The sequence below is a fragment of the Acytostelium subglobosum genome, assembly GCF_000787575.1.
Source record: "Acytostelium subglobosum LB1 DNA, scaffold: scaffold3, whole genome shotgun sequence".
Classification (NCBI taxonomy): domain Eukaryota; phylum Evosea; class Eumycetozoa; order Acytosteliales; family Acytosteliaceae; genus Acytostelium; species Acytostelium subglobosum.
In genome coordinates this window covers 1,557,897-1,576,926 of record NW_012236529.1, presented here as the reverse complement: position 1 = coordinate 1,576,926, position 19,030 = coordinate 1,557,897, and the positions used below count along the sequence as shown (strand labels likewise).

General features: G+C 44.0%; 6 protein-coding genes across 6 annotated transcripts; 2 read left to right on the top strand and 4 right to left on the bottom strand.

Moving 5' to 3' along the window:
* Positions 1 to 86: 86 nt before the first annotated feature.
* Positions 87 to 1,316, bottom strand: SAMD00019534_021090 (hypothetical protein; the record flags this gene model as incomplete). Its single annotated transcript, XM_012902700.1, has 1 exon — positions 87 to 1,316. One exon carries the CDS (start codon positions 1,314 to 1,316, stop codon positions 87 to 89), a length of 1,230 nt encoding a protein of 409 aa, XP_012758154.1.
* A 594-nt stretch (positions 1,317 to 1,910) lies between these two features.
* On the bottom strand, positions 1,911 to 2,378 carry SAMD00019534_021080 (hypothetical protein; the record flags this gene model as incomplete). The annotated part of the gene is made up of 1 exon (XM_012902699.1): positions 1,911 to 2,378. A coding segment is annotated over one exon (468 nt), but the record flags the coding sequence as incomplete, so codon positions are not given.
* Positions 2,379 to 3,415: 1,037 nt separating this feature from the next.
* SAMD00019534_021070 (hypothetical protein) lies at positions 3,416 to 8,962 on the top strand (the record flags this gene model as incomplete). Its single annotated transcript, XM_012902698.1, has 7 exons — positions 3,416 to 3,554; positions 3,627 to 4,166; positions 4,227 to 6,445; positions 6,793 to 6,948; positions 7,013 to 7,983; positions 8,065 to 8,761; positions 8,861 to 8,962. The coding sequence occupies 7 exons, from the start codon at positions 3,416 to 3,418 to the stop codon at positions 8,960 to 8,962; spliced, it is 4,824 nt and encodes a 1,607-aa protein (XP_012758152.1).
* An 83-nt stretch (positions 8,963 to 9,045) lies between these two features.
* SAMD00019534_021060 (hypothetical protein) lies at positions 9,046 to 10,974 on the bottom strand (the record flags this gene model as incomplete). The annotated part of the gene is made up of 1 exon (XM_012902697.1): positions 9,046 to 10,974. One exon carries the CDS (start codon positions 10,972 to 10,974, stop codon positions 9,046 to 9,048), a length of 1,929 nt encoding a protein of 642 aa, XP_012758151.1.
* A 1,423-nt stretch (positions 10,975 to 12,397) lies between these two features.
* Positions 12,398 to 16,228, top strand: SAMD00019534_021050 (hypothetical protein; the record flags this gene model as incomplete). The annotated part of the gene is made up of 3 exons (XM_012902696.1): positions 12,398 to 12,622; positions 12,711 to 12,957; positions 13,044 to 16,228. 3 exons carry the CDS (start codon positions 12,398 to 12,400, stop codon positions 16,226 to 16,228), a joined length of 3,657 nt encoding a protein of 1,218 aa, XP_012758150.1.
* A 46-nt stretch (positions 16,229 to 16,274) lies between these two features.
* On the bottom strand, positions 16,275 to 17,926 carry SAMD00019534_021040 (hypothetical protein; the record flags this gene model as incomplete). The annotated part of the gene is made up of 3 exons (XM_012902695.1): positions 16,275 to 17,174; positions 17,250 to 17,621; positions 17,687 to 17,926. 3 exons carry the CDS (start codon positions 17,924 to 17,926, stop codon positions 16,275 to 16,277), a joined length of 1,512 nt encoding a protein of 503 aa, XP_012758149.1.
* Positions 17,927 to 19,030: the final 1,104 nt, after the last annotated feature.

The window sequence follows — 19,030 nt, the reverse complement described above, 5'->3', positions numbered from 1 at the left end:
AAAAGGGTCATCTACAAATGATCAATCTACATGATTTGATCTTGATTTCTCACTTTTTCAAAACAGAACAAAGAGTCTGGACATGATCAAAGCACCAAGACTATCAGCAAAGTGATGATCAGTAGCAAGATAGTGTGTTGGGGATGAATGGATTGGGCACCATTGCCATTGATACGACATTTGTCGTTGGTGATAGATGGCTGTGCAACCTGGTTGCTGTTGAGACGCGCCGTGTTGAGCACAGAACCAATGCACATGATGTCGACCTGGCCCGCCGCGCTGACAAACGTGGTGTCAGAGATGTTGCAGCTGTCGGTGCCCACCAGCATCAGCAGGCCCTGCTGCTCGGCCATGTTGCCCGAGAAGAGCGATGAGGCGATGGCGCATTGGCCGTGGTCCATATCAATCAGCGGTAGGCCCGAACTTATGTTGCCAAAGGTGCAGTTGGTGATGTCGAGGGTGGAGCGCGTGAGATAGAATATCGTATCCGCGGAGCTGAGCCCGGCAAATGTTGAGTTGGCCAGCGTGACATTGTAGGTACCCTCGGCAAGCATGCCGCCGCCGCCGTCCACCATCGTGTTGGTGATGACGATGTTTCCGGAACTCGCGCCCAGCTGAGTCATGGCGAACTGGTTGGCATTCATGTGTAGCACCGTGCGGTCGATGAGGAGGTCGAGCGGATTGATGGAGATCAGGACGCCGTTGCCAAAGTGGACGATGTTGGACGAGATGATGCTGATGCGGGTCACGTGTGAGCCAGGGTAGGGCGCCCCGATCGCGATGGCCACGGCGCCCGGGTTTGCCGGATTGGGCTGTAGCGTCGTGTTGACGATGGCGATGTCAAGGGGGGCAAACTGGTCCATCTGGATCAGGTTGTTAATGCTGACAAAGTTCAGGTTGTAGATGTTGAGCGTGAGCGGGAGCGTGCAAAAGGAAGTGTCGCCATTGACAAAGGGCAGGAAGGACGAGATGACCACAGCTCCCAAGGTGGTTGGGGTCTGGTCAAGCGTGAGGTTGAGGCCGCACAGGGTGATGGCGGACTGTGTGTAGTTGCCGGGCGCAAACCAGACGGTGAGCATCGAGTCGGATATGTTCGGATGGGTCTGGGCGAAGCTGTTGAGGGCCGTCTGCAGCGAAGGGCAGGCATCCGCGGTCGACGGCGTCTGTCCACAAGTGTCAGACGAGTTTGTTGCCAGTTGGTCGACATACAGCTGAATCTGCACACTCCACTGCTGCAGTGGTCCACGTTGAGGTGCTTGAGCTATTGCCAAAGACAGCACCAAAAAAGAGTAAATGAGTATATGTGTCCATCCCATGTTGAGTTATCTTTGTCTAGATCTAGTTTCTTTATCTGTGAACATTGATGTATCCCTCACTTGTAAAATATAATACAGTTGTACAGTCGCCATAGAATCAATTACAACTGATGGTCAGTTCAGCATTCGGGATTCGTATCTTTTTGTGAGCAGGCATCCAACAATCACGCATGAATCATTTCGCGTTGTGGGCCCACAAAGAAAAGAATGATTTTGATTGGCTAATTTCGGTGGACACAACGCCTAGATCGCGTGGTCAATGAACAACTAACTGATGTTTTGGGTCATTTTTGATCATGATCAAACACACATCTCTCTGTCGTTTGATAATATCAAAGTGAGTTGTATTACATAGCTCAATAAATATGCCCTTCAAGTTGAGGTTCTCACAACCCTATCACTACTTCTTCCAGTTGGAGTTCATAGACCTTCGGATGTTATCTGATGTAGCCAATTGAATCGTTTGAGAATCCTTGTTGTTTGAACTAATCCATCAAAAGTCTCGACTAGGATATCCGATCAGACATTTATTAAGGGGATTATTAATAGGTGATGATGAATAATAATAATTAATAAATTTGGTTGAATGGTTGATCACAAATGTTTGGTAAACTTTGGAACATCTTTGAAACTGTCATTGGCACCATCGGTATAGCGGAGCTTGATGTTGGAGAACTCCTCTTGAGTCAATCCCTGGATACAGTTGACACTGACAAAGATGTAGGGACCATATCCTGGATAGTCACCTTGGAGATGGGTCTGGGTACCACAGGTCTTGCAGAAGTGATGACCACAGGTCTTGGTGGCGTAGAAGTACTGGGTGATGTTCTCGGCCGGTGTCAACAACTTGAACGTGGTCAGATCAGTCACTGGATGGACCCAAAGACGAGTTATGAAGCATGAAGAACAATTGCAACGACCACTCTTTGCAAGATCTTGGTCCATTTCGGCTTGGAACTTTACACCACCGCAATGACAAGACATTGTGAATGTCTTTTGAGGAGTTGTTGTTGGAGGAGTGGCAGGAGTAGTTGGTGTGGTTGTTTCGGACGACATGTTTATTTGTTTGTTTGAGATAGTGAAGATTGAATTGGATCTTTGGTCATTGAGTCGACTTTGTTTTAAAGGTTAACTGTAAACCCGTAGCTTACTCCAAAAGGTTATATGTATTTCCTAGAAAAGAACAACAGTGTGGTGACAAGATGATGTTGAACAACACATGTTTGGGAAGTATCTAGATTCATTCAGATCACAAGACTCCATAACAATCTATTTGTACAGTTATAATAAATATATATATGTATATAGATTAACAAGTAATAAATGAGTGAATGATTGTAGGTTTGTATTCGTCATCAGATGAATTTGATCATTCCTTGAATGAAACGACACCTTTTTTGATCAAAAAAATATCCAAGAGGTAATGGTGAGGGAAACTTTCAGAGATCTACAGCGGCAATAGTAATGTATGAGTAGCAAATGACACTTGTTTAAACTTTAAGTGTTCCCTAGTAGTGTAATCATTTATATAAGGTTATAAATAATGATAATGTTAGAGATAGAGAATATAATGGCAAGGACAATATTTTTATTATTGTTGTTCATAAATGGTTATGTAAATGCAGTCAAGTTGGAATACAATGGACACTACTATGAGTTCAACAATACGTTGGTGGATTACTCCACTGCTCTAAACGCATGTCAACAGTTATCTTATAAGGGTTTGCAAGGGTAAGTAGGATTGATGATAATGCCCTTTGATCATTTGATCACTCATTCATTCATACTTATGCATTTAAAGATACTTGGTAACTATCACATCAAAACAAGAGGATGATTGGATTATGAAACAATACTTTAATGATACATCAATGAATGCAAGGAACTTTTGGATATCAGGTCAATGTTCAAACAATGTCCCTGCTCAATTCTATTATAGTTCTGGTCCTGAGAATGGTACACTCATCTATGATATCTACAGTGAAGAGTGTACAACATTCTGTTCATGGAATATATGTAATGTATCATTCATAGCTATGAATGGAACTATTCCACCCACACTAACCAAACAATCAATCAAATAATCAGTTGAACCAAGTATGAGCACATATGATCCCTTGATCGAGTGTAACTTGATCATTTCGTATCAATACATCAAGGCTGGTGCATTTAACTTCTGGAACAACTTAAATGCATTAACAAAGAGTGCCTTCCTTTGTGAATATGGTGGCCTGGAAGGTATTTATATTTAATCCATTAATCAATCAAACAATTATCATAACTCTAACATACTCATTCATCAAAATCCAGATCCATACATAGCATCAGTTCGAACAGTTGGTCAATCAGATGCTGTCATCAATAAAATAGTCAACATGACATTGTTGTCCAGAGTTGAGAGTGATATTGCCATAACATTCACTAATGTGGATGATGGCAGGATGTTCAGTGGATCAAATATCAATATCACATCGGATAGCTCGTTGACAGCATCAATCCCACCTGGTTCAGGAAGATACAATGTATCGATCACAGTGACAGACGTCACCGCCACCAATGGCCATCACACACTCAATACGACCTTTCATTACAAGCCAGCACAAGTCAATATAATCATTGCTGGATTCACAAGTGGTTCCAGAATATCATTGGTTGGTGATAACTTTGTCGTCGATAACAACAAGACATCCATATACTTCTCCAGTACATTGGTGCCATGTGTCAACGTCACCTTACCACAGCCTGGTGTCCTTGCATGCACACTCACCCAAGACCTCACTACATCTCTTGCGGTTCCAATCACAATCAACACAGACTCTGTATACTCAATCGTCAACAGACCCCTCTTTTGTAAGTTATTCCAATCACTCGAGTGATCAATCAAACATACTTACCATATTCAATCATTAGATGACTCGGGTTCTGGCAACTACTACTCCTGTGTCCGAGTATATAATACTAGGCAGGGATGTTTTGACTTTGCCCGTAAACAAACAGTTCAGGGAAGGATGGCATTCCTTTCCTACATCAATAACTCAATTGCTAAACAGGTTGTGAGCAGCATGTGTCCAAATACATTGAGTCAATGGAGCTTCGACACAAACTCCATGTACACTCAAGACATTTCTTTCAACACTGGTCTGATGGAGATAGGAGGAGGCGGACTGACCAGGGTCATTGATGGTCCTGCCACCGGCACCGATGTAACTCTGACCCTCCCGATCACGGGTACGGGCTCATCCAACCTAACGTACAATCCCTCTCAAGGATACCAGCGAACATTATCACCAGCACCACTAGTTGATGATGGCACATTCACTCAATTGGTCTACCCTACCAACTTGAACCTCTTCGCGCCCAACACCCCAACTTCCATCTCCATGTCCACCAATGGCTCCAAAGCGATATCAATACCATTGGCCAAGGTTGGAACACCTTTGGACAGCACATACTTTACATTCATGGGCAAGCCACTACCATCCCCACCAAGGGACTATTATTCCGATGACATCCAGATTGACATCCCTGCTGGCTACGGTACACAATCACTAGTCTACACCTTCCAACAGTTTGGCGGTGCTGCACTTCCCGTTACCAAATCGATAACAATCCAATATGACCCGCCAACTATCAACAACATGACATCAGTTGGTGCTGATGGAGGTGTTGTCACTTTGATCGGCACCAACCTGTACACGAACTCATCACTCCTTAAAGTTACACTTGGTTCGAATCAATGCAACAATGTTCAGATTGTTGAGCCACACAAGTCGATCACTTGTAGGTTGGAAGCACCTGTTTTCGGAGACCTGCAGGCAGGACTCGAGGCCAAAGTGTATCTCGACGGTACACAATCATTGCCATTCAAGTATGACTTTTTGTCACCTGTTGTACTTGTTGCCTCACCAGGAGAGCAGGACAAGGCGACTATGATCACGATCACCGGTGACAACTTCCCGCCTCCACCCGCCAACATCTCCGTGGTCATTGGCGGTGCTCCTTGCGCCGGCACAACATACATCAGTAACAATACAATACAATGTATGTTTGATGGAATGGTACCAATGCCAGCCAACTCAGTGGAGACTCTGCCCGTCAATGTGTCGGCACAGGGACTTTTTGGAGTCAACCGAGTCTTCTTCTACACGAACAAGACACAGCTTAACTGCAGTGGCAACGGTACACCATTCGAGGGCAGATGCATTTGTAATGATGGATGGACTCTACATCAATGCTCGGTCCGTGCCAGTCCCTCGCCCGCATCACCAGAGATCAATGGTGCTTCAATCATCAGTCCAGGAGACAACAGACTATCTTTCAAAACATCAATAGCATTCATTCGAGAGATAGATAACAAAGGCGCACCGATTAGGACATTGAACATGTCATCGATCACTTGGAAAGATGTAACCAACTCAACTGACCCGACCAGCTCAACACATCTGATGGGCACTTTCCCCAACATTGATAATGAGACTGTGGTAGTGGACATGCTCATCACTCACTACCTACACGAAACCGATATTCTATTCACTGGTGAGACCATGCACATTGCAGCCAACTCAATCAAGGTCACCGTGGCGGTCAGGTCTTGGCGATTCAAGGATATGCTGAGCAATCTCCAACTTGTGTTTGAGAGTAAGACTGCCAAGGAGAAGGGTCCATGTATCCAGACCAAGTCTAGCAGTGCCTTCAACTCGTTCTACGTGGAGTTGGATCGATCAGTTCTCTATGCATCATTCGCAGGTCATCTCTTTGTCGATGGACGAGTGGTTACATCTATCTTCCAAGACATCGTTGCTGGCGACCCACTCTACGGCGAGGCATCAACATCAACAACCGAGTTCACCTATCGCTCAACCATCACTATTCCACACTTTGACAAAGAGTGTATAGTTGATCCAAACTTCCAATCGTTGTTGAAGGTTGATGGTGAGCCTGATAGTGCGGCCACATCATGTATCAAGCCAGCTGAGAAGAAGTCTTACACAATCATCATCATTATCGTTGTTTGTTGTGTTGCTGGTGTTGGTATAATCATTGGCGCGATACTACTAATCAAGAAGTATAAGTACAGACTATTGGTTAGAGCACCCAGTGGTCTGATCAACCTTGGCAAAGTTCGCAAGGTATGATTGATTGATCAATAAACGTGTGAGTGTGGTGACCCATCAGATGTTCCACCATTCTCTGGATTTTGATCAGATATGTTTTGGTGTAAGGGGCACGATGATGACCTCACCAATCAAGGGAGTGTTCCAAACTACTGAATGGGCGTGCAATCGATATCATGTCATTCTAGATCACTTACTTAACATCATTATTCTATCGTGCAATACTTGTATAACTATTATTTATTTTTTTATTTATTATATTTATTTGATTGATTGATCAATCAATTTAAAGAGATCAAATGATCATTGTAGCAACAACAGATTATAATGGACCAACTGATAAACATCTTTCATTTGTAAAGGGTACAAAGATCGAGTTTATTGAATTGACTGATGATGGATTCATGTTGGGCAAGTTGGATAATGGTACCATTGGTCTGTTTCCATCTGTCTTCTCAAACAATATGGACATTCCAACTCCATTATCAACATCATCATCATCTACACATCATCAACAAGTATGTCTTAATGTATAACTCCAATCTAACTCAAGCATATTAACTAACACTCAAACAATCAAAGATACATGGAAGTGGAGGAATGTTGAATGATGAAGCTTCGTCATACTCTTCCGTCAATTCATCGAATAACTTGGCTGGAAGCTTTGGTATTGGTACACCTCCAGCTGGTTCTTCACTGCCATCATCATATACAGCAATGTTGCGTGAAAGACTAAAGTTGAGTGAGGATGGTAAACTAAGTGGCAGCAGTGACTCTTTGATCGAGTCGGCAACAATGTCCAGCGAGATGCCAAGCGAGGAGACACTGTCCCCCACAGACAAGACACCGCCTACAAGTCCAGACAAGGATGCGCATGGAGATGGCGAGCCACAAAAGGCCATTGGACTACACTACAAGTCCAAGAGGGAGGCTGAGAAAGAGGCAATTGCATCACACTTTATCATTGTCGGTCCACAGCCAGTCAAGGAACAAAAGATGCGATATGCCAACAGGAAGAAGTGTCCCACCCTGGTCATCAGTAGGTTCAGGGATCTGCCCAAAGAGATCATCAGCGATTTGAAGAAAGAGGACGTCCCACTGCGCGACATCGAGTCCAACATCAAGATATTCCTCACCATCCTCAAGTTCCTGACACGTCAACGCATCACTTATGTCTGTCCCAACTCCATGCCAGTGGTGGCGCCATTGGACGAGGGCACGGCCATCTCCACAACCACAACAACAACAACAACTTCCACAACTATAGCACTTGCCGACTCCTCTTTATCAATTGGTTCAATGCCCATGACGACACCATTGGCCGCGAGCAAGATTATAGAGATTCAGACATCATCGATCGAGGTTGACAAGAGTTTGGTCGAGAACATCACTGATCAAGTTGAGCTAAAGAAGAGACTGATGGAGCTGAAGCTACAGCGCAAGCGTGCGCTCACAGGTGTGACACCCGAGTTCCTAGCCCAGGCCTCCCTCTCCATCAAAGTCTTCCCAGACATCAAGAAGAAGGTCAAGATTGGCAACATCATTGGCAAAGGGTATGTGTTGTGCTGTTGCTTTGTCCAGAAGGTCTGACCCTTACCCTAACCCTTGCTCTCGACCCACTACAACAACAACAGAGGATATGGCAAGGTATTCGAAGCGCACTACGAGAAGAAGAAGGTGGCCATTAAGGTGGTACACTATCGAACACCAAAGGAGCAACATAATGTGTTGATTGAGATTGGATTCCTTCAGCGCTGCAAGCATCCCAACATTTTAGAGTACAAGGCATCAGTGCTACATGAGAACAAACTGTTGATTGTTACAGAGTTCTTGCCTGGAGGCACACTCGAGCAAGCAGTAGCTTCATCACATGTGTTCAAGGACACTCACATTGGATACATTGGCAAGGAGATCCTCAAGGGTATCGCATACCTGCACGAGAACAAGATCGTACATCGCGACGTCAAGAGCGCCAACGTCATGCTGTCGACCACCGGCGACATCAAGCTCATCGACTTTGGCCTGTGCGCGTCTGTAGAGAAGGGTACATCGAACCACATCGTCGGCTCACCCTATTGGATGTCGCCAGAGATGATCAAGGGCGACCCGCACTCCTACCCCGCCGACATATGGGGCTTTGGTGTACTCCTCCTTGAGATGCTATTCAAACGTCCGCCTCATCGCGAGTCACGTCTCAAAGCCATGTTCATGACAGCCACCGTCGGCATCGATGTCACCAAGCTCAAATGCTCACTCGACCTCAAAGACCTCCTCTGGCAATGTTTCGAGATGGACCCCAACAAACGATCATCTGCCACCAAGCTTCTGAGAGTATGTATCCACGAAGAGCATCGCCATCCTACTCAATCACTACAATCAAACATGGAACCATTCCTAACTCATACTCCTCCTCCCTCCCATCCCCGCCAGCATCCATTCTTCCAACGCGCAGACACAAAGCAAGGCATCAAGGGATTGTTTGATAACTTGTTCCTTCAGAGGAACCTCAACACAACAGGTATATTCCAATGATGATGGAGTTGGATATGAGCGATCAGTGGAATAAACCCTTTGGACTGAGTGTGCGTGATTAGATCATGCCACCGCCAATGTATTTATGTATGATCATTCTCTTTCGATGGAACATGCTCATTCTCCACAACATCAACAACATCAACAACAGGTGTCTTTGTAGTCAACTTGGTCAAGTCAAAGAATGCCATCTTGATGCCAGGTACACGTATATGTTCGCAGATACAGAGTGCCAGACGTGTGTCGAGGATTCGAATGACATGAGTATGTCGTCGCGGATAAAAGTTCACGATTTGGAAGGTCTGGACGTGTGGCGCCTGCTCCACCAACACTCGGATGGTCGTTCCAATGTCCTCTATGTACTCGAATATTCGCATCACCATCCTCTTTAGTGTCGCGCTCTTGATTGACATCCTTCTAAGACATTCGTCCGAGTCGAATGCCTGTCCAATCTCGAGCAACTCTATCGCATTGGGTGGCTCCAACATGCCGAGTTGCGTCTCCAAGTTTGTTATCCTAAGTGTCTTGAGTGCGCTTGGATACACGACGTGTCCAGAGTGTTGATTAAACTCCTTTCCAACCTCAAGATCAGTGAGTGATGCTGGGAGGACATGTTCACCAAGTGGCTGGTCAAAGTTATCGCCAAAGGTCAACTCGCGAAGAGCTTGAGGCAGCACGCCAATCTCTATCTTTTGATTGAATGTATCGCCAAAGACAAGGTTTGTCAGTGATATTGGGAATACATTTGATCCCAGCGGCATGTTATACTCGTGTCCAAAGCGTAGAGATGTTAAGGATGCCGGTAGTACACCGGGGACGAGCACCTGGTCATACAGCCCACTAAGGTATAGTGTCGCGAGTCGTTGTGGCAACACACCAGGTGTAAATAGTTGATTATAATCGGATACTGTGTCGAACTTGAGTGTTTGGAGTGATGAGGGGAGTGCCCCTGGTGTGAATGGATGGTCGTACGCCGCCCCAATCACCATCTTTGTGATGGACGATGGTAACACGCCATTGATGAACGGATGATTGAAAGCATTGCCAATCTTAAGAATGGTCAAGGAGTCGGGCAGAGTGCGAGGCATCAGCTGTTTGTTGAATGTATTGCCAATGATCAATGTTGTTAACAACATGTTACTTGTAGTCGATTGTTGATTGAGGTCTGATGCGGCCAATGTTTGATTGAACCCATAGCCTAATGATAGTTTGATCAATGACTTGAAGGGCAGCGTGATCGATGCCAAAGGTAGATTGAATGAGTTTCCGAGACGAAGATCTGTGAGTGCTGGCAACGGACCTTCAAAGCCAGACATTGGTACGAATGATAACAATGTGATTGAGCGTGGCAATGACCCAGGCTCAATAGTTTGCGGACCAATCGTTGATGAGAATACCAACTCTGTCAATGACGATGGGAATGTTTGTGTCGTGATGGCTTGTTTGAACGACTTGCCAATGTATAGCGATAGCAATGAAGCGGGCAGTATCGTGCTGGACAAGCATTGATCAAACAAGGTCCCCAGCATCAACTTGGTGAGCGACGGCGGCAACACACCATGATTGATCGGATGATTGAACATGTCGCCCATATCAAGCAGAGTGAGTGACGGCGGTAACAAACCGATGCTAAGCGGATGGTTATAGACACGTCCAATCTTGAGCTCGGTTAGCGTGGGCGGTAGTGAACCAATGGCGATCTCGCCATTGTACAGACTGCCCATTGTGAGACGCAAGAGTGATGTTGGGAGCATGCCAACGTCAATGTTCTTTACAAACCTGACGCTGAACTCCAAGTTTGTTGTCGATGGTTTGGTGATTGATAGGGCTTCGTTGGGCATGTCTGGTGCATTCCAAACTATATTCCTACACAAGTTGTATTGATTTGATTTGGTAAACACTGTATTCAATCTCTTTGTTGTCAATGACAAGCATACAGCATCCAACAGATCACCATCATTGATCAACAGATCGTATAACTTTACAATCAATGTAACAGGTATACTGTCCATCTTAGAATAGAGATTATCTCTTTAAATATAAAGTTTGAATAGATCGAACAAAATAACACTGGTTTTATTTACTTTGTCTTTACCACTGGATAGTCACTCATTGTCTTGTTCAGGTTAATTCCAAAGATAGTAGGTTGATCACTCTTGAAGTGTTTCTGAACACATTTATCTTTGTTACCGTTGCACGATTCGCAAAGCGCAATGAGAAAGACACTTTGGGGATTGTTATGGACGTGCCCTGCTACCATTCTACACATGTTTGAGGGTCCAGAATATTTTGGAACCTTCTCACAACGAGCATGGTCACAAATATCATCCCGACTAAGCAAACAATCACAGAACATGCACTTTACTTTAGCTTTCGATGAAATCTTGTGAAGTTCCTTTTCATAGTTATCATTGAAATATTCTCTGGCATTCTTGTCTTTGTCCTTGGTATTGGCGGTATTGCAGATATAGAGAGGAAGTTCTATCTTTTCAAACACATATTTCTTTGAGGTCATTCTCTAGATTTGTTAGTTTTTAATAAAAAAGTGATTAAATTTAAAACATATATATGTTTTTAACTTACCTAATATATATATATATAGAATATAATGATATGAGCCTTCAATACTGATACAACTATAAATACTTGAGAACAATTTTCTTTTTGCAAACTCTTTAGACAGAAATTATCATCTAGTGAAGAGGGAACACCTACAAAATGAGTTGGTAAAAATATTTGTACACTTTCGAATATCATTGCACCAAAGAATGGTCTTCTCTTCTCTTGTATTCACAAGACTTCTGGGTCCCAGACGAGATGAATCTAATAAGAAGTAAGTATTATTATTCTGTTTTTTTGGAACAACCAAGTTAGTCTTGCAAAATATTGATTGATATTGAATGCTCGATGTTTAACTATTATTGGTAGCAATATTAATCAAAGAAACTTTGTTAAAATTTGACAAAAGACTTGGAGAGTTCACCAATTATTTATTTGAAAATGAAGATGATCTCCTTTTAGGAATAATCCACTTCCCTTTCATCGATCACACTCTCACCCATTCTGGCACCTAACACACCCAAATCAACAAACACTGTTTATATCTTCACTTCAACAACAACAAAGAGATAATTACTTTGCAATTATTATTATTATTTATTTATATAAAACAGAAAGAATAAGAAGATATGTCAACATTATCACCATCAGATATTGTCAATAGTAACAACAACAACAATGAATATAAGTTATACTCTAGTTTATACTTGATCACACTTGACTCTTATGTCATACTGCAACCTGATGCCCTACAAGATTCAAATGATCCAAAGTCAATATTCATAGATCGTACAACACTAAAGATTGAGATGAGATGTATGTTTGATCGATAAAGTCACATGACATCTTATGATCATTCTAACTAACTTATGGTTGATGACAGCCAAGGATAAAGCGAATGTTACAGGATCAATTAGATCACAGGTCAGGATATTTGGATGTCTAGGTATCATCAATCTATTGTCTGGTCCACACTTATTGTGTATCACCGAGAAGACTGACGTTGGTTGCATCAGAGGCAAGCATCAGTCCATTCACAAAGTGTCCAAAACACAAATATTCCCAATACTACGCGAACCTGTACCATTGAGTGAAGAAGAGGTATGACTCATTCAATCACACGTTCACTTCAATCATATGATCACCTTACTCACTGACTCAATCAAACAATCAATCAATCATAATTTAGAAAAAGGAGGAGAGGACTTATATTACTGTACTCAGTGATATGTTGGAATCATTTGACTTCTACTTCTCTTATGACTTTGATGTTACACACTCTGAACAACGTGTCTCTGACATTGAGAATGATCCTCACCTGTCCACATTGCCACTTTGGAAACGAGCCGACGAAAGATTCTTCTGGAATCGACATCTCCAACAAATATTCATCAAGAATGAGTTCCATCCCTTCATTCTACCCATAATGGATGGTTGTAAGTATTCATTCAATCAATCAGTCAATCAATCAAACTCAATCCCAAACTCATGATTCAAACTCATTATTCAAACTCAAACACAGTTATCAAGATATTGAAATGTGAGATCAACTCGAATCACTTCAATTATATATTTATTTCGAGGAGGAGTTGCAAGAGAACAGGTGCGAGGTATCATATTAGAGGAGCGGATCCACATGGTAATGTGGCCAACTTTGTAGAGACGGAACAGATCATTGCCTTTGGCAATGTGTTGACATCCTTCGTTCAGACCAGAGGCTCAATCCCCCTGATCTGGCAGCAGAAGGGCAAGGGCATGAAGCCCCGCCCTGTGGTCGTCAACAGTCCGCTGATAGAGGAGGCGTTTAAGGCACACTTGAACGAGCTGATCTCGCTCTACGGCCCACAGGTGCTTGTATCATTAATTGATCAGAATGGCGGCGAGATGGCCATTGGCGACGCGTTTGAAACACACGCCTACCTGCTCTTTGACAAGAGTCGAGTGGAGTACCACGCCTTTGACTTCCACGAGAAGTGCAAGAATAACAAGTACGAGAACCTTGGCGAGCTGCTCGATAAGGTCAAGCCGCGTTTCGACTCCTTTGGCTACCTCTTCAAGAGCACGGCGGGCACGCCCACCATGCTCCAGTCGGGCTCGTTCCGAACCAACTGCATCGACTGTCTCGACCGCACCAACGTCGTCCAGAGCGTACTGGCGCGCTACATCCTGCACAGCCAGCTGACGCGCATGGGCATCATCTCGTCGGCTGAGCGCATCGAGTCGCACACCACCTTTGACCACCAGTTCAAGAACGTCTGGGCCGACAATGCAGATATTATGAGCGAACAGTACACAGGCACCGTCGCGCTAAAGACCGACTTTACGCGCACAGGCAAGCGAAGTGTCAAGGGCACGATGACCGACGGTGTCAACTCGGTGCGTCGATACATCAACAAGAACTTCAAGGACGACGACAAGCAGCTGGCCATAGATCTCTACCTTGGCAAGTTCACCGTGGAGAAGTGGATATCCGAGCTGTCCTCGTCAGACTGTGGCGAGTATGACGTGCAGCTTCTGGTCGATGGTGATGAGTACCGTGGAGTTCATTCAGTTCTCAAGATCAGCTCGTCGTCACAGTGCATCGTCTCGTCGACCAAGGCCAGTGGACGTCGCAAGGAGTATCCATTCGACTCTATTACCCTCGTCGAAAAGGGCAAGCTCAATCACTGTTTGCTTGGCATCTATGACATTGACAACCCAACTCCCGACATGTTTGTGTTCCCCTCGTCACTCGAGAGGGAGAGATTCATGCAAGATCTGTACAAGCAAGCCCTCAAGAACTGTTATGTTCCAATCAATCCAATGGGACCCGATGGAGATATGGTCACTCAATCAATGCTCTCACCCCCAATGACCTCTGTCCAAACACAGAAATCTGCCGAAGACATCGATTCAACAGGTGAAGATGGTGCAGTCGAGCTCAGCCCTATCACCTCCCCATCATCAACAACAGCACAACAACAGAGGAACACTGATGAAGCTCATAGATTGAAGTTGCTAGAGTTGTTTGATTGTTTCGTTGGCTCATGGAACATGGAGAACTTCAACATCAACACTGCATCGCTGTCCGAATGGATCCCTCGCAACAAAGATCTGTACTCAATCTCTGCTCAACGATTCACAAGTGACAGACCATCACCTGGTTACGTCATGAACTACAAGCAGTACTTCTTCTATCTCATCAGACAGTACCTGGGCGCACAGTACATAGTTGTGGCATCGGCCGTGACGGAGAATACAGCCGCCATCGTACTCGTTCGCAAATCATTATCGACCAGTGTAAACAACATCGTCGTCAGCTACCTACTCAAGCGTCCATCACACAAGAGGTCCTTGACTTCTTCGCCAACATCTCTTACAAACAGCAGCGGCAGTGGCTCCACCTCACCCATGATCCCAGTGTCAGAGAGTGGCAGCAACAGTAATAGCAGCAGTGCCGTCAGCAAGGCTGCCAGTGGTCTACAGACAGTGACCAACTTCTTTAGGTTTGGCAAGCTCAAGGAGACTAGCGCCAAACCTGCCGAACTCTTTAAAGAGTACAAGAACAAGGACACACAATTTGGAACATCGATCTCTTTCCAACTGCGCGAGACATCATTGTGCTTTGCCAACTATTGCAACTATGCCAATGGATCAGAGTCACCCATGGATGACAACAGCATCGTCCACATCAAGAACAGACAGTACCTCAATGGTTCCAGTCGCTATACCTTCTGGACCGGTGACTATGACTCACAGGCACTCTCCAACAAGCTTGGCTGGCAACCAATAGTTGATCTGGACGTCTACCAGAGGAACCGTGGCGTCGTCTTTTACAAGGCCCATCCCAACGTTGACCCAATCGCCAGTCAGGAGGAGGCGTTGGGCGACCACCAGGACTCATCCTACCTGTACCCACCACTGTCATCCACCATCACTGTGCCCGTACTCGCCCCATTCAGCTGGCTATCTGTCGCCGACTTGCCATGCTTCATCTTTTTGAGCTCGTTGGTTGTGGATAACTTTGAACTGCTTCCAAGCAACACAAAGATGGACTGCTTCTTGGAGTTCAATGCTTTCCATTTGTTGACTACAATGGAGACCACAGTGCGCACTGGAAACGCTCGAGCAACTATTACTGCGCCAGTGACTTGGAATGAGAAGGTGGAGCTACGTTCATTCATCGATGACAAGGAATACCTAAAGACTCAATTCATTCAGGTTGCCTTGGTCTCTAGAGATATGCTGGAGCATACACTGATTGGCAAGGGAGTCATCCCTCTTCGTGACGCTTGTGGCAACGGTCCATCAGAGTTCAGGATCAGCCTATGCTTCGAAGACGAGTTTGCCTGCACGCTGCAAGGAGAGATACAGGTGTTTTCAAAGTTAGAGGTGGCGAGAATCGTCGAGCAACAAGCAGCCACTCAACAGCCACCCCCTGTACCAACACGCAATCATCCTCTGCATCAACAACAGACAACACCGCCAGGAGGCGTCCTTAACAAGCCCCTGCCACCAACACCATCACCAAGCCAGCAATCACCAATGCATTCGCCAGCGATACTTAGCAACTCTCCCACCACTCTCATGGTCAATCCAACTCCAATGGGCGATGATAGCTCACCAAACCAAGATCAATCACTATTGGGCAAGCTTGCCAAGAACCTCTCTATGGATGATCCACTGAATTCACAGGAAGTCTTGTCTACAAAGGATAAAGATCAATAAACACAGTGTTGCTACAATAATTGGTAATTTATTGAGTTGTAGATGTTCAATTGGCAACATGCTGTTGATCATGATGGTGTCGAGAGAACAAATGGAAGTGATGACCTGGGGATGACTTCTTCTCACCATCAGAGTCGGACTTGTTGTTGGAAGAATTGGTTGTGAATATCTTGGTTATTGAGTGTCTACGGAAGTGGCTAAAGATTGAGCCCTTGCGGTGTTCCTTGAGGTGTGGAGATGATGAATCAGGTGGTGACTCCATGGACACTTGTTGCATGTTGTTTCTTAACTTCTCGACCTCATGTGGAGATTGAGGGTGGTAGTCCATTCGGTGCAGCTCAGGATGTGAGGATGGACGTGGCATATTACTACTGGGACCCATCAGGTCGTGTGAAGAGTTCGACCTGGCCACCACAATCGCTGGTGGGCTCTGAGAGTTTGGTGAAGTGTAGTCTCCATGTGTCCTGGCCAACTCCCTGACCTCTGGGTGGACAAATGTTGGTGTGTTGTGTTCTGGTGATCCTGCTCTGGAATTGTGGTTACTGGTCACTGGTGTGTTTGATCCTGATAAAGGTGGTGATATGGGGCCATGATGCTTCCTGAATCGGTCTTCGCATGGCGAAAGGTCATTGAGCAGGTAGCTCACAATGTAATCATTCTTCTTGGCATACTTAAACACCTTGTGCTCCAACAGTTTGGCTGCACTTGGTCTCTTTGTAGGGTCCTTGTGCAGACACTTGTCCACCATGTTCTTGAAGTTGGCCGAGATGATTCCTGCATCGACTTCCTCTTGCAACGATGGAGGTGAGTTGAAAAGAAGATTCATAAACACCTTGTTTGGTGCCAAATCAGAGTTGGGTGGCTTTCCTCTGATTGTTTCAATGGCGGTAATACCAAATGACCAAATGTCAATTGATTGATTGTATCCTTTCTCTGTAATGATTTCCTGTGATGTAGCTAATGTTAGTATATCAAGACCACAAGAGATAATACAAACTGAGTTATTATTGTTACTACATACAGGAGCCATCCAACATGGTGTACCAACAACTGTCTTTCTAAAGTTATCACTGGCCTTTCCAACGATAGCGGTGACTCCAAAGTCTGCAACCTCGATTTGACCGTCTGAGCCAATGAGGATGTTGTCAGACTTGAAGTCCCTGTGAATTCTGTTGTGACTGTGGAGTGCAGCCAGACCCCTCAATGAATACTTGAGAACTGTGATAGCCATAACCTCTGGCATTCCCTTTGGGAACTTCTCCTTGATAATGTCTGCCAATGATCCAGCTCCAAGATAGTCCATTACAAGCCACAATGCCGAATCATGTAAGAATGAAGTGTGATATTGTACCAAGTTTGGATGGTTATTCTCATTCATAACCTTTACTTCTCTCTGTTTGATCGTTCATTTCATTAGTTAGTCGTAACTTGTTGTAATCAAACTTATAGGATACATACCAAGACATCCTCGATAGCCTCTGGTGGTTGCTTCTCAAGATCGACAATCTTGATGGCAACATTGACTTTGAGTGTATTACAAATAGCCTTCCATACAATGCCCTCTGTTCCTTCTCCAATAGCCTCAAGCAAGGTGTAGTCCTCTGGACGTGTAGGATACTCTGTACCAAGGTGAGTGTGTTCAATCTTCTCCAACTCCTTCATGATGGAGTTTCTACGTTGTCCAGTGATACTGGACATTGCAGACAATGAATTTGAGTATTCTGTTGCCGACATGTTTTTGTTGTTGTTGTTGTTGTTGTTGTATGTTATCTCTATCTGTATTTTATAATAATATAAATGTAAATCAAATCGTTAATTGTATTGATCTATTATTCATCATGTTGTTGTTGATATTGAATAAATGATTGATGATATGAAACAAGTTATTAGTATGTATTCTCTATCTCTTTATATATATATATATTTTGATAAGATGACTGATCGCCATCGGTGGTGCAATATTTGATGATGATGTAAACCTGTACAGTTTCTACATACCTTTTATATTAAGTTGTACTACTTCTACCCCAGGCAACAATCACCAATTAGATGGGTTTTAAGTTCGGTATGAAACTCTGAAGAGTTGCTTCTTGAATGAATCCACCACACAACAAAAAAGATTAAGATTGGTGAGTGTATTCTTGAGAATTGTTGTTGTGTTGTGTTGTATTCGGGAAAGTCTGTGTTGTTCCAAATTGACACACTGACTGTCTAACAAACTAACTACCTATCCTAACTATCTAAATATTACAACTATTTATAATCTATAAGTCACCAACTCAGTTTATTTCTTCTCCAATCAAGTCGTTTAAAACTGAGTCATAAGTTTGTGTGATGTATAATATTTTAAATCTATTTATGTATTTGTTTAAGTATATGTGTATTCATGATAAAGGTTATTTATGAAATGTATGTTCAGACTTGTCTGAAGGTCTACTTAAAAGTTGTTGTTGTAGAGTGTGTGTGCGTGGTAGTTGTAAGGGTGTGGGGGGTGAGCGTGAGTGTTTGCGTTGTCAATCCTTTACCTAAAAAGGAAACATATCTGAAATGTCAGCAATTTGAAGTTCCCTGGTCGGTAAATTAAGTAGTTTTTGATCAACAAGTCCCAAGATTAGATCAAACAGATCTGGTTTCTGGTTCTAGATTACCCCCGCACGCATTCCATAATAATCATAATGATAATAATAATAATAATAAGTTGTTGTGTACTCTCAAGTTTATTCAATAAACTCGAATGAATGAATGATTGAATGAAGGGATGATTGAATGTGTGTGGCGGCGGGACGGACTAAATACATTGTT